The sequence below is a fragment of the Lampris incognitus genome, chromosome 17, assembly GCF_029633865.1.
Source record: "Lampris incognitus isolate fLamInc1 chromosome 17, fLamInc1.hap2, whole genome shotgun sequence".
Taxonomy (NCBI): domain Eukaryota; kingdom Metazoa; phylum Chordata; class Actinopteri; order Lampriformes; family Lampridae; genus Lampris; species Lampris incognitus.
This window is the reverse complement of record NC_079227.1, coordinates 8,456,598-8,471,495: the sequence shown is the minus strand read 5'-3', so window position 1 is coordinate 8,471,495 and position 14,898 is coordinate 8,456,598. Positions and strand designations below refer to the sequence as shown.

General features: G+C 42.7%; 1 protein-coding gene across 1 annotated transcript in view; it reads left to right on the top strand.

The window, feature by feature from the left end:
• lmf1 (lipase maturation factor 1) overlaps positions 1 to 14,898 on the top strand; it is a 36,715-nt gene that overhangs the window by 12,694 nt on the left and 9,123 nt on the right. Inside the window, exon 5 of the mRNA XM_056297409.1 lies at positions 11,252 to 11,317. Within this exon, the coding sequence (XP_056153384.1) occupies positions 11,252 to 11,317 (66 nt within the window). The remainder of the gene's footprint in view (positions 1 to 11,251; positions 11,318 to 14,898) is intronic.

Sequence of the window (14,898 nt, the reverse complement as noted above, 5' to 3'; positions counted from 1 at the left end):
GTCACAATATCTCAGCAGCCAAAAGGTCTTAACCAGAGTCAAATGTCCTGGTGACTCTAAATGTTATTAGCAGCGTTTAACAGCGGATTTATTCCACGTTCTCCGCGGACCGCATGACCAGCAAATGTGTCAACATCGACCGTCTCGTGTCCCGGAGCGAAAATGAGCCATCACTCATCTCTATGTATTTTCCCCTCATATGTTCATTATCATTCTTTGGAGTCTTATGGCAAAAGCAAATGATTCTCTCAATTTAGTAAGTAGGTAAGTAAAACCCAATTTATATATAGCGCTCTACAGCACACGGTTACAAAGCGCTTCACAAAAGCTTTAAAATAGATGCAATTCTGCAGTGTGTCGCAAAAACAGAATGACTGCAAGAAAAGGGCACAAACGTATTCATAAAAACACTTAAATATAACAAGGCGCCCCTTCTTTCAGTCTAATTTCACCAGTTTGTTGTGGTGTTTCTTCCACAGTGTGTGTATGGGTTTTGTTAATGTCAAATAAGATAGAAATAACATTTCGCTGTCGGATGCACATTGCAAACATGTAAAACAACACTTTTTTTGTTGTTGAAAGAAGTGGCAGGAAAGAAGATTTGAAAAGAGAAAGAGGAGTCTCAAGTGGGTGGAAGAGAGATGAGGAGCAGATGCATGGACAGAACAGAGAGAGGAAGAAGACGAGGGTGAAAATGTGAGAAAAGAGGAGAGTTGGAGTGATGCAATGAGGAGGAGGCCAGGACGAGGAGAGGGGGAGGTGAGGAAAAGGCGGGGGTGGGGGGGTGGAACAGTAGTTTTACAGATTGGGACAATCACATTCTTATTTTCACCCTTATTGAATTACATGTAATGGCTTTTAAATGCAAGTACATCAGCTCTATGTGGGCTAATGCGCCACATAATGTGGCCCTGACCTTCATCAGAACCCTGTCCTGCCGTCTTCGTCTTCCTCATCTCATAGCATCTCACCAGTCTCCTCATTTTGCCATTTAACTTTCCCGACTGACCATCCACTTACTCCCCTTTGTCAGCTTCTCTCTCGTTCTCCTCCAACTGGCTTAGTGGTCATCAGAACACCTTCACAAGGAGAACACGTGATTGGGGGGGGGGGGCGTCAAGGTTCAGGTATGAGTTTTGAAAAATTTCTTCGACAGTACTCTAAAGTAGCGAAGCACAACGTCAACAGGACATAAAGATTATACCATGTAATACAACAGAAGATATAAAAAAGGATAATTATATGCAGTTAATTCCAAATTTAAAATGTACACAACTCGCTCATCGGTACATTCGGTTTCCACAGTAAAGAGTTATGATATCCTTACTAAGTTTATGAAGTCGTGATTTACGAGTCCTGTGCCATGTAAAAGTGCAAGTATTACAAGACCTAACTCTTGTTGACTCTGCAGCAGTAACGACCCCCATGCCCAATTAGTCAGTGATTCCTGTTCATCCTATTCCTATTTCTTAATTTGATCTACTTACTGAGCACAAGACAATAAGACTGTCTTTTCTCGGTTGTCTACCCTACATCCTCTCTGCTCAGCTTGGATGGATTTATCCTAAGATCCATATCTGCCAATGGTCACATACAGAATCCCTCCAATTCTCTTCTGTCTTGGCTGACGTAACACCATTATGAGCATGCAGCACAGCTCCTGGTACAGGCTCTTGTTATATTACGCATTGACTATTGCAACTCCTTACTGGCAGGTCTCCCTGCATGCACTTTCAAACCTCTGCAAATGATCCAGAACACGGCGTCGGGTCTTCAACCAACCCAAAACAACACGTCACTCTGCTGTTCATATCCCTCCACTGGCTCCGAGTTGCTGCCCGCATCAAATTCAAAACGTTGATGCTCGCTTATGAAACAGCAACTCAAATGGCTCCCGTCTACCTGAACTCCCTCATTCAGGTCTACACTCAGTCCTGCTCACTACGCTTTGCCAATGAAAGGGCACGTGGCACCTCTACCACAACGGGACCCTAAGTCACTAGCCAGACTCTTTTCTTCTGTAGTTCCCCGGTGGTGGAACGAGTTACCAAACTCCATTCGATCTGCTGAGTCCCTCTCCATCTTTAAGAAGGAGCTGAAGGCCCAGCTCTTTCACGAACACCTCCACAGCTGATGGTATTAAAAAAAAAAAATTGCTGCTATGCACCCTATGCATTGCCTTTGTGCACTGCCTGTTGACACTTATGTCCTATTGGACTTGAACCTAGTTTTTTGGCACTTACTCGCGTTGTCGCCTCCTGACTAGATCCTTGCTTGTGTTGTATTAACTCTCAGATGTACGTTGTTTTGGATAAAAGCATCTGCTAAATGAAATTGTAACACTTTTACTATTTTATGAGGTTGGAGCACCGTTTCATCCCGTAAACCGGGCAACACCCTGCAACAATCATCTGTCCTGCTAGAAGATACCGAAGTCAGGCCTGCTTGTTCCCAAACGCCGCTCTGCATGAGACAGTCAGCTGAACAACTACGGGGAAATGTCTTATAATGCGGATCGGGAGTTTTGAGCAATAGGAATTGATTACTCGTTGGATAAATCAGAATCAGAAACGCTTTATTTGACTTCCGGTTATGGCGCTGTGCTGAGCAGATGTGTGTCAGAGCTCCACAGAAAAGTTTAGGGAATAAAGCAACCAGATAGCCTATACAGAATCTACCAACAGTCACAATTTTTGTTAAAGTAAAGTAGTTGCTCAAATGGCACCGAAACTGTCAGCAAAGGCTCAAAAATCTACGAAATCAGACACCATGTGCGACCCAGTGCAGCAAACTAGCACCAGTACTAGCGAAGAAGATGCGGTTGTGGCAGCTAGCCCACACCAAATCCTTAACACTAGCCATACAATGGAAAAAGAATGCTATACAGGGTCACAGGTGCCCAGTTGTTTTGCACCAATGATGCCTTTGTCACGGTGCGTATTACAGAAGCTGACAACAGAATTAGCACCAACCAAGATGATATCCAGTCCCTGAGAAACCAGAACACTAGGAGGAACTTTAATAGGAATTTTATTTACAATAATCTATAATAGAGTTAGGGTTGCAAACTCCTTGAAATGGAAATAAGGAACAGGGGACAGGGACGGGGGTTGGATGGACGGGGCGGCGCAGGTATAACAAATATGTGCCTTACACTATACACACATACACACACACACACACACACACACACACACCCATATATATATATATATATATATATATATTTATTATATATATAATAAGGGACGATTCCTTATTTTAAGGAACGGTTGGCAACCCTAAATAGAGTCAATAAAAATAATCAATAAAATAATCAATCAAAAAACAATCGAATGAAAACGCACCACAGTCAAGAATCCTGAAAAGTATAGATACCCTCAATATTTTAAAAACATTCATACTGCTACCAGTACATTAGCGGCAATTGAAGCGTTAGTGCTTAAAATGGACGATTTGGAAAACTGAGACTGCTGTTCTAATCTTCACGTGGTGGGTGTACCGGAGAAGCAGGAGGGGACTGATATGTACTTTTTTGGAAAAGAGATCCCTGAGGTGCTTTGTGAATATAAACTTCCTGGAGCCCCTGCTGATTGAAAGAGCGCACAGAATTGGCAAACCTGCCGAAGCTGACGCACGGTATGCTGGGTGACCCAGGGTGGTGATAATGAAATTCCTAAATGATGCGGATAAGTCTCGGATAATGAAAGATGCCAGAAGCAAGCGTCAAATATGTTGTCATAACCAGAGAGTCACGTTTTTCCCCAACGTTTCTACCGAATTTCTCAAGCAAAGGAAATCTTTTGACACGGCGAAGAAGATGCTGGCTTCCCTCTCAATCCCAGACCTGCGATACGGAATAATTCACCCTACTAAACTTCTGGTGACTTTCAAGGGGAAACGGCACATCTTAGACACGGCACTGGGAGCAGAGACGTTTGTGCGTGGACTGAAGATTTATAGTCAGGAGGCTGGGGCAAGTGAGACCACACACTCTGAGCATTGACTTTATGTATGTATTACCGCATGGACATAATTTAATAATATTGACATTCGCTGTAGGCTAATAACGGAATTGGTTTAAATCATGCAAAGTGTTTAGGCTGTTTGGTTGTATTAGTTTCCACTACTGATAATGTTACATGTTGGGCTCTCTTTTGATTGCTAAGCATGCTGTTCCTCTCCGTGATATTGACATGGGCGGACCAGCTAAGCTCCATAGTTGGGCTCCCTTTTGGGGCTGTTTGGATGTGTTTATTGCGGAAGCGGTAGGTGTATTTCAGTTGGGGAAGTACACTTTGTTATGTTTACAATGGTCTAAGGCACATTTCTTTTGATTTGTCTTTTTTTTTCTTTCCTCCCAGCCCATCCAAATCTGCTCAACTTAGCTTGGTTGATATTATAACAACATATCCTCTGAACTTCAGTTCACCTCTTGGAATGTAAGAGGTTTAAACAAACTTGTCAAGTTAAAGCAAGTCATGAGTAGGATAAGACAATTAAAAGCGAAAATAGTTTTTCTCCAGGAGACTATTGGACCTCTGAAGATGTAGTTAGAGTAAGGAGAAGATGGTCGGGTCGAGTATTTTTGGCTTCCTTCAGTTCACACTCACATGGTAATCACTGATACATAATTCTGTGCCTTACCACCTTATTAATATTAATGAAGATCGATTTGGCAGGTACCTCATTATTCAGTGCAAACTTCTTTCAGTTAGGCTGGTCAATGTGTATGGAACCAATAATGACGATCCATCCTTTTTAGACACCTGTTTTTATCTCTAGCTGATTTGCCTGGCAATTTTACCATAGATGGGGATTTTAATTGCGCACTCCAACCTGAGATAGACAGATCCACGAGGACAGATACCTCTCATCATCAAACAAGAAAGGAGTTATTACAATCTATTAGTTTTTAATTTCGTTGATGTGTGGCGGATAGAATATCCTGATCAGCTAACCTTCTCATGTTATTCCAGTACTTGTCAGACATTCTCCAGAATTGATTACTATTTGGTCTCTGCTACTTTAGTATCTACAATTACACGTTGCTGGTATGATAGCATAATAATTTCGGACCATGCTTTGGTTTCACTTATTTTGAATATGCCCAACTCTTTGCATTACTCCCTGAGATGGCATCTTCAGTCATTCTGGCTTAGGGACCCAGAATTCATGGATTTTGTTGGAGCACAAATTGGCTATTATTTTGAATATAATAAGGGCCAGACATCTGCTTCTGTACAGTGAGAAGCTTTTAAAACCTTTTTAAGAGGCCAGATGATAAGCTTCACAAGCTTTAAGCAGAAATCTTTTAGATTGGAAATGGAAAAAATTGAAAAAAGAATAAAGGAAACAGAAACAGTTTTTTTTCCAGAATCCCTCCCAACAGTTATTTGTGGAACAAAATGAGCTAAGAGCTAAATATAATGTTCTATCTAAAAATAAAGCAGCTGAAAGCTTGATGAAATTGAGGCAGTCTTATTATGAGCAGGGTGAAAAAGCTAGTAAGCTCCTAGCCTGGTGTATTAAACAGCTGGAAGCTGAAAGGGTAATCAACTCAATTCAAGCAGATAAGGGTGTGGTGACCGAGGATTCCAAAGAAATTAATGAGGTTTTCTTGATTTTCTGTCATAATTTGTATAGTTGAGACTATTCAGCTTCAGCTCAGCAAAAACAAAAGGAATTTCTGGATACGTTAGACTTCACACCCCTAAATGAAGACTCATGGCCTCTAGAGCTCGACCTAAAGGCTGAAGAATTGTCTGAGGCTGTATGTAGTATGAGGGGAGGGAAAACCCCTGGACCAGATGGGATCCCAATTGAAATATATAAAACTTTCCAGGCAAAACTAATACCACCTCGACTTTCTACTTGATATGTTCCAAGAATCTTTTGATAATGGATCCCTTCCTCCTTGTCTCAATATGGTAGCAATTACTCTACTGCTGAAAGGAGCGAAAACACCGACCCTTTGTGTATCTTATAGGCTGATTTCGCTTCTTAATAGTGATACCAAAATTCTTTGTAAGGTACTAGCTAGAAGACCAGAGGTACTCTTGCCCAAAATGGTTCATTCTGACCAGAACGGATTTGTCCAGAGAAGGCAAGGCTTTCACAGTATTCGAAGAGTACTTAATATTAGTTTTTGAAAAATCTGGCAGCATGGATAATGCTGTTCTGTCATTGGATGCCGAGAAGGCCTTCAACAGAGTGGAGTGGCAGTATTTATTTGACATCCTACAAAGGTTTGTTATAGGGGGAAAATTTCTTAGTTGGATCCAGCTCCTTTACGCTAATCCACAGGCTGTAATTTTAACTAATGGGCTTTCTTCGGCACCCTTTAAACTTCATCCGGGAACAAGACAAGGTTGTCCCCTTTATCCCCTGTTGTTTATCCTGGCCATCGAGCCACTTGCCATGGCAATTCGCAAAAATACCAACATGATGGGAATAAAGATAGGAGATATAGAACATCATATAGCCCTATATGCAGATGATATAATTTTGTTCTGCTCCATCTTGGAACAGATTTAACCTAGTTTACTTGACCTGATGTGCTCTTTTGGTGACTTTGCAGGCTAAAAAATAAATCTGAAAATCTGAAATATTATTTTTGAATGAAAATGACTACCTTATATAACCCTCTGACTCATACACCTTTTATGGTCTCAGTAAGTGGTCTCACCTATTTGGGTGTTGAGATCTCCCCCACTATTGATAAAATTATCCCAACCAATTACAACCTTCTCACAAATAAGGTTATTTAGCTTATAAGTAAATGGACAAAATTGTCCATATCTATGATTGGGCATATCAACATTTTAAAAATGGAAATTTTCCCTAAGTTTCTGTACGTTTTTCGATCTATTCCACTTTCTCCCCCACCTTCTCCATTTCATTCTTTAAAAAAAAAATTTTCAAACTTAATCTGGAACAACAAGCATCCTAGGCTCAGGCTTTCCCTGTTAAATTTACCGTATGATAGAGGTGAATTAAATTTACCAAATCCTATATGGTACTATTGGGCAGCTCAAGTTAGAGCAGGAATGTTTTACTTTGTGAAGGACCACCCCCCCAACTTGGGTCTCAATGGAATCTCAATTAATAAATATTCCTCTAAACTTATATTTGTACTCCGCAGATAAGTGCAAGCTAATCAAACAGACTAAAAATCCTTTTCTTAAAAATAGATTAATGATTTGGCATAGTGCTCTTACGTATTTGGGAGAGACTACACAATTATCTCAATTTACTCCAATCTTTGGTAACGATGATTCCAGGAAGAGCAGACCCAGGATTTAAGACTTGGGCAGCTCAGGGTATAGCTAAGGTATCTGACCTCTTTAATGGCAGTGATTTCATGTCATTTGAAGATCTTAAGGTCACATATGGAATTCCTTCAAAGCACTATCTTTAATTGGGAAGTTTTATATTGGCCAAGCAGTATAATAGTTTGAAACTTCCCCCTCTATCCACCCTAGAAGATCTTATTCTGAAATCTTCAGATTACAGGGGACAGGTGTCCTTAATATAAAATCTGTTTGTAAGTAAGAGCAGAGTCTTAACACAATATATTACAAGCATGGAGAACAGATTTGCAAGAGAATTTAATGGCGGAAGAATGGTCAGAAGCATGCTCTTTAGTTCAAACGCAATCTGCAAACACACATTCTAAATTACTGCAGTACAAATGGATAAGCAGACAGTACATTATTGCAGCTAGGTTGCATCACTTGAACCCTAATATTCCTGACACTTGAATTAAATGTAATCACCAGAAAGGAACTTTGTTCCATTGCATGTGGGAATGCTTCCAGATAATCTGTTTTTGGAAAAAGGTGGTGGATCTGTCCAGTCAGATCATTGGTAAAGAGGTGCCTCTTATCCCAAATTATGTATATTGAATATTTACCCACATGGTTTTGTGACATCTAAAAATGTAAGATCCCTACTCAACATCTGCTTTTTGGAAGCTAAACGGTGTATAACCTGCTAATGGGTAAAACAAAACACCTGTGTAATTTCACAATGGCTGAAAGGAATTACTTTTTACTTTGCTTTAGAAAAGATAAATTATATCACAACGAATAAGTTTGACAAGTTTTGGGGCATTTGGAACATCTGCAACTTCCCGGAGAATCATAATATTGAAGTAGATCGATGGAATGTTGAACTGCATCGAACTGATTGCCATTTAGGGCTGTATCCCCCCCTCCCTTTTTTTCTATCTTTCCGTTTTCTTTTCTTTCTTTTTTTTAGCAACAGTAATTATTTGAATTTATTCATTATTGTTTGTTCATCATCATCTGTGCTGTATTTATGTACACATATATACCTTGTTCTGTGTTCCTTTTTCTAAAACAAAATGATTCAATAAAGAAATGTTAAAAAAAAAGAAACGCTTTATTTGTCATTCCATTTCATGCACTTGCATACATGAAATGAAACGAAACCTCGTTTCCCCCAGTCCACAGCAGTGCAACACAAAGACAACAACACATATCCAAAAACTACAACAACTACAAGAACACATACCCAAACTAACACACACACACACACATATATATATATAAACTTACAAAAAAAAACACTTTCCAGGAGAACAAATGCCAGCTAGGGTGACTGTCGGAACTGCCGGTCTGAATGGACTAGCAGTTAGCTTAGCCTGCCCTGCTTCCGTGTCTTGTCAGATTGCCTCTGTGTTTCCTCTTCGGGCGCAGCTTCAGTCAGGGCCATGGTCCGTGGGCCCACAGGACCCAGCAAACCCAGCTCCCTCAGCTGATCCAACGCTAGCTCTCCAAGCCAGACACCTTCGACACACCTCCCCGCACTCCACACGATGACACTAAAAACATAGTCAAGGCTAGCCGAGGCCGCCGCCAGGGCCAGCAGACCAAACTCTCCCAGCCGATCCAGCGCCGGCTCTCCCAGCCATCAAACGTAGACAAACTTAGACGTGGACAAAGACACTGCATGGAAGGGACCGGGTGAGACCGCCACAAACGTGAATTCGCATTGCCATCTCCCCACACGAGTACTGGGTGAGGCCCCTGCAAACGTGAATTTGCGCCGCCAACTTCCCACAACGAAAGAAGGTTTATAAACTAAAATGTATATATAAACCGTTATAGAATAAAGGTTTATTTGGTGGTTTGACAAACATTGCTGGTCTGCAGTCCTCTTAATCTCAGCATTTGCAGGGACGGAGAGGTGAAAACATACACCAGAGAAGACGGTGGAGTCTAGTTCAGTGTACCTTTTGGTTGTAAACAGCTTGTCAAGGTTGTTAATTACTATGATGTGACAAAGTAGGATGAAGAGTTGCATTTTGACCTCGCATCACGTGAGAAAGGAGGCTGTGATGTTGGTTGGGGACAATCCCCTGTTTAATCCCTCTTTCTTCCACACAGCATCTACTTTGTTGTTTGAACTATACTGTAGTTTTGAAAGCTACCGAAGACATCTTGCACAATGATAAATATTTAGAACAAGAGCAAACCAATGTTAAATCTTTTGTCTACTTTTACTGGTTACTTGTTGTGACACTTTTTCATGAAGCTAAATAATTTTTGGAAGAGTTGCCCAGTTTGAACAGTCTCTCTAAATGGATATATGTGTGTATATATATATATTCATTTATTCATCCATCTTCGGCTGCTTCTCCGGAGTAGATTCGTGGTGGCAGCAAGCTAAGTAGAGCACTCCAGATGTCCCCAAAAACACCCTCCAGCTCCTCCTGGGGCATCCCAAGATGTTCCCAGGCCAGATTGGACATGTAGTCCCTCCAGCGAGTTCTGAGTCTACCCCGGAGTCTCCCCCCAGTTGGCCATGCCCGGTAAACCTCCAAGGAAGGCACCCAGGAGGCATCCTAATCAGATGCCTGAACCACCTCAACTGGCTCCTTTCGACGCGAAGGAGCAGTGGCTCTACTCCGAGCTCCCTCCAGATGTCCGAGCTCTTCACCCTGTCTCTAAGGCTGAGCCCAGACGCTCTATGGAGGAAACAAATTTCAGCTGCTTGTATCCACGATTTCACCCTTTCGGTCACTACCCAGAGCTCATGACCATAGGTGAGGGTTGGAACGAAGCTTGACTGGTGAATTGAGAGCTTTGCCTCCCGGCTCAGGTCCCTCTTCACCACAGTTGTCCGATACAATTACCACTGATGCTGCACCAATCCACCTGTCAATCTCCCGCTCCATCCTACCCTCACTCGTGAACAAGACCCCGAGATACTCCTTCACTTGAGGCAACAACTCATCCACAACCCGGAGGGAGTAATCCACCATTTTCCAGTAGAGAACCATGGCCTCAGACTTGGAGGTGCTGACTCTCATCCCAGCCACTTCACACTCAGCTGCAAACCGCCTCAGTGTGCGCTGGAGGTCGCGTTCTGATGGAGCCAACAAAACCACATCGTCTGCAAAGAGCAGAGATACAATTTTGAGGTTCCCAAAACGGACACACTCCTCACCTTGGCCGCACCTTGAGATCCTGTCCATGAATATCACAAACAGAATTGGAGACAAGGGACAACCTTGGCGGAATCCGACACCCACCAAAAACGTGTTTGACCTGGTTCCAAGAATGTGGACACAGCTCTCACTTTGGTTATATAAGGACCAGATGGCTTGTAGCAACTGCCCCAGTACCCCATACTTCTGCAGTACCCCCTACAGAGTGCCCCGGGGTACATGGTCGTAATGCTTCTTCAAGTCTGCAAATATATACATATTAATGAGCGAGAGAGAAAGAGAGGTTAATTTTGTAAATGGTTCATATCCAAAAAGAACCCAAATAAGCTAATGTCCCCTTTTCATGTACTTTTTTTTTTTTTTTGGTTTCAACTTTTACCATCTATCTTTTTATAAGTACCAACCCAGTTTTGAATACAAATCAACGCCCACTTAGTTATGGCGTTCTGCGCCCTGAGGAACATAGCGTCCTATTCTTCCTAGTCAGCTTGAACAGGATGTGTGATATAAACATGGCTGATTTGATAAAGTGGTGTCTAATCCGATTTGCTTATGAAACATTCATGGCTGTTTATTTTGCACATGATTTACAATATGTCTGTAGCGCATTTCAGACTCAATTAAGTATGGCCAGCTTGTGTTCGAGGTTTGGGGTTTTAAGGCATTGCTTCGATGTATCTTATGATGGGAAATGCAAAAGCTGCTTTACAAAAAGATAACCAGAAGAAAATGAATTAAATACTGACATTTTTCTTTTTTCTTTTTTTTCCCCAGGGTCTCATCAAAATTAGAGGGGACAAATGCTGGAGGGAGCTCACCTGCATGGACTACCACTATGAGGTTTGTGTGTGTGTGTGTGTGTGTGTTAGGGGTTTTGCAGAATAGTCGATCATCAAAACCACTAGTCGACACCATGCATAGTTGCAGACTTATCGTTCATCCCTGGTTTTAGCACTATGGAGCAATAAAGCGCAGGCAGTGCATCTACAGCACATATGCAGCTGGGGGCGCTGTGGGGAGGTGGACGTCGACTTTTTGGAACAGTCATTTTCGACGTTATTCCATGCCGCCATCCCTGTGTTTCAGTTTAACTACTGACCGTGTTGACTGGTGACTTCAGTGACGGCAGCTGTTAAAAACACCAACAGAACACGTGGTGTCCTGCCTTTCATTTTAGTTTAATCAACTTTAAATCACATGCGTCTGTGTTTAATATCTACCCTTACCATTTACCCAGGTTAAATTGTGCTTAGCGAGCCTCACCTCTTGCAGCATTTCTCATAATGTGGGGAACAAACCACGGCTGGCAGTGCAGCTGTATTCAGTCATTTAATATGTAACGTTATAATGTCAAATTCCTCATTAGTCATTAGTCGCTAGCTGCTCCGCTCCCACATTAAAATTAACTTGGAGAAATGTGAACGCGTCTTGTTGGCGACACGTTTAATTTACATAATGTGGGACAAAAAAAGACCAGACGGATGTATACCATATTGAACATTCAGTTTAAGATAATTTAAGGCTTTTGGGCTTTTAACAGCTGCCGTCACCACGGCAACCACGGATGCACTCGGCTGAAAGTCACACGTTAACGTGGTCTCTAGTTAAACCGAAACACCTGCAAGAAAGCAATGGTGTTGGCGCTGCAGTCCGGCTCAAGACGGGCTTGCTGGGGGTTTCGTCCAATCAGGTCGCAGCTCATTTGTAAACATTCTGTCAGAGCCAGTCGAGGACTCTGCTTCATCTATCCTCAGGTTGGTCCCACCTATATTCATTAACCCCTTACTGGGTGTATTTGAGACCTTTTTGAGAAGAATTGATCATTGTTATTGGGTGAAAAAATATGATACCTCCCGCGATTCATCGACTTACTTGATTACTTTTTGGGAGTAGTTGGTGACTACTAAAATGCAGCAGTTGTGTGTGTGTGTGTGTGTGTGTGTGTGTGTGTTAGTCTTCACCAGTCATCCTGTTTCATGATGCTGATTAATTCCCTCATGTGAAGCAGATGTTTCTTATTCATTTGCCTCCATACGTCCATAAATAGATTAAACTAACTAACTTCTTTATTGGCTGCGCTTCCTGTAAGGCCTGACCGTCGGAGAACTCAAAGCCCCCAGCACCAGGTTTTGTGTGTGTGTGTGTGTGTGTGTGTGTGCGTGTCTGTGTGTGTGACCGCTCATTGGTTCGCCCTTCCCTAACAGCTATTGTGTCCAGGTCTGAGCGAGGCACCAAGCAGCCATTTGCTCAAGAGCCTCGGCGTCTGCGACCGATTCAGCTGTAAACAATCAGCCTTGTCGTCGTCTCCTCTGTGATGACAGGGTAGCAGGCGAAATCGCATCAGGCTAACCACATCGTGCTAACACATTACGCTAACCGCTGCCTTGCTGTGCGGTCGTGCAAACCCCATGTTTGTTTTTGCCCCTTTGCGGAACGACCCACACCGTCTTGTCTTCTAGCCGAGCCGCGGAGCTTCTGTAATTAACATAGATAGGAATACACTGGCTCCTACCGGACTGGCTGGCAAGGGGTGACACACACACACACACACACGCAAACAACTATGTGAGCACAGATGCAAATATAAACACAACTACGGAGGCGATTGCATGATGTGACTGCCTGACTCTTACATGGGCTCCTATGAGACTGGATGGCTTGTGTGGTTTGGGGTTTTTATGGGCCTTTATATTTACCTCATGTCCACGTTATCCATTCTAGCACTTAAGGCGTTCGGGAGTTGGCTATCCTTAGATATGTAAGTACATTTGCAAGAGAATGGCTGTGGTAATAAAGGCCGTCCATTTCTGTTGGCCATACTACGGGTAGCCCAGTTTGAGCAGACCATTAAGCCTCTTCTGCTTTCTTATTCCCTGCGTTTCTTCATGGTTTGGTAAAATTTTACATATGCTGCCACTTAACTTTATGACTCACAGAATTGAATATATTTTCACATTTCTCCTTTCCAAGGTAAAGAGCAGTTACACCAGTATATAAAAACATAGACTCAGAGAGCTCAATGGACCATATAAAACAATGGCACAGGAGGATAAATCCTGCGTTGGAACGTTCCAGATGATTTGGACCGACGCATTTCTCCGTTATCCCTCGGGGTGGCAGCCATTGTTGAGGTCCCTCTTTCGTGTGTTTGTTTTATCTCCGTCCCACATCGGCGCTGTAAGCAATTCTTGCTTAACCAAATGGGCGATACTGTTAAGCTGAGCCCTTGTGAAGTTACCACACTTCTTACTGACGGTAGGAAGAACCGCTTCGATTTCCGCACAATCTGAACATACATTACTGTCTCAGAGCTATATTTATGTATTCAAACTGGAGGAGCTACGCTCTAATTTACTCTCCTCTCAGATCGATGCACCGCTTCGCTCATTTGTGACCGCTGTATAGCCACTGCTGTATTTACATGGGTGTTTAGACACACTGATGTATATTTCTGTCTTTCTTTAGATCCTATTGTATGTTTGCACAGTTGTTGGTTCCCCAACCCCAACTCTCTCCTGTCTCTCTCTCAAGACTCCTGATACACCGTCATTCTGTTCTCTCTCTCTCTCTCTCTCTCTCTCTCTCTCCCTCTCTCTCTATCTCAAGACTCCTGATACACTGTCATTCTGTTCTCTCTCTCTCTCTCTCACTCTCAACAAGACTCCTGATACACCGTCATCCTGTTCTCTCTCTCTCTCTCTCTCTCTCTCTCTCTCTCTCTCTCTCTCTCTCTCTCTCTATCTATCTATCTCAAGACTCCTGATACACCGTCATTCTGCTCTCTCTCTCTCTCTCTCTCTCTCTCTCTCTCTCTCTATATCTCAAGACTCCTGATACACTGTCATTGTTCTCTCACTCTCAACAAGACTCCTGATACACCGTCATCCTGTTCTCTCTCTCTCTATCTCTCTCTCTCTATCTATCTCAAGACTCCTGATACACCATCATCCTGTTCTCTCTCTCTCTCTCTCTCTCTCTCTCTCTCTCTCTCTCTCTCTCTCTCTCTCTCTCTCTCTCTCTCTCTCTCTCTCTCTCTCTCTCTCTCTCTCTCTCTCTCTCTCTCTCTCTCTCTCTATCTATCTATCTCAAGACTCCTGATACACCATCATTCTGTTCTCTCGCTCTCTCTCTCTTTGTCTACAAGACTCCTGATACACCATCATCCTGTTCTCTCTCTCTCTCTCTCTCTCTCTCTCTCTCTCTCTCTCTCTCTCTCTCTCTCTCGCTCTCTCTCGCTCTCTCTCTATCTCAAGACTCCTGATACACCATCATTTTGTTCTCGCGCTCTGTCTCAAGACTACTGATACTCCTGATACACCATCATCCTGTTCTCTCTCTCTCTCTCTCTCGCTCTCTCTCTATCTCAAGACTCCTGATACACCGTCATTTTGTTCTCGCTCTCTGTCTCAAGACTCCTGATA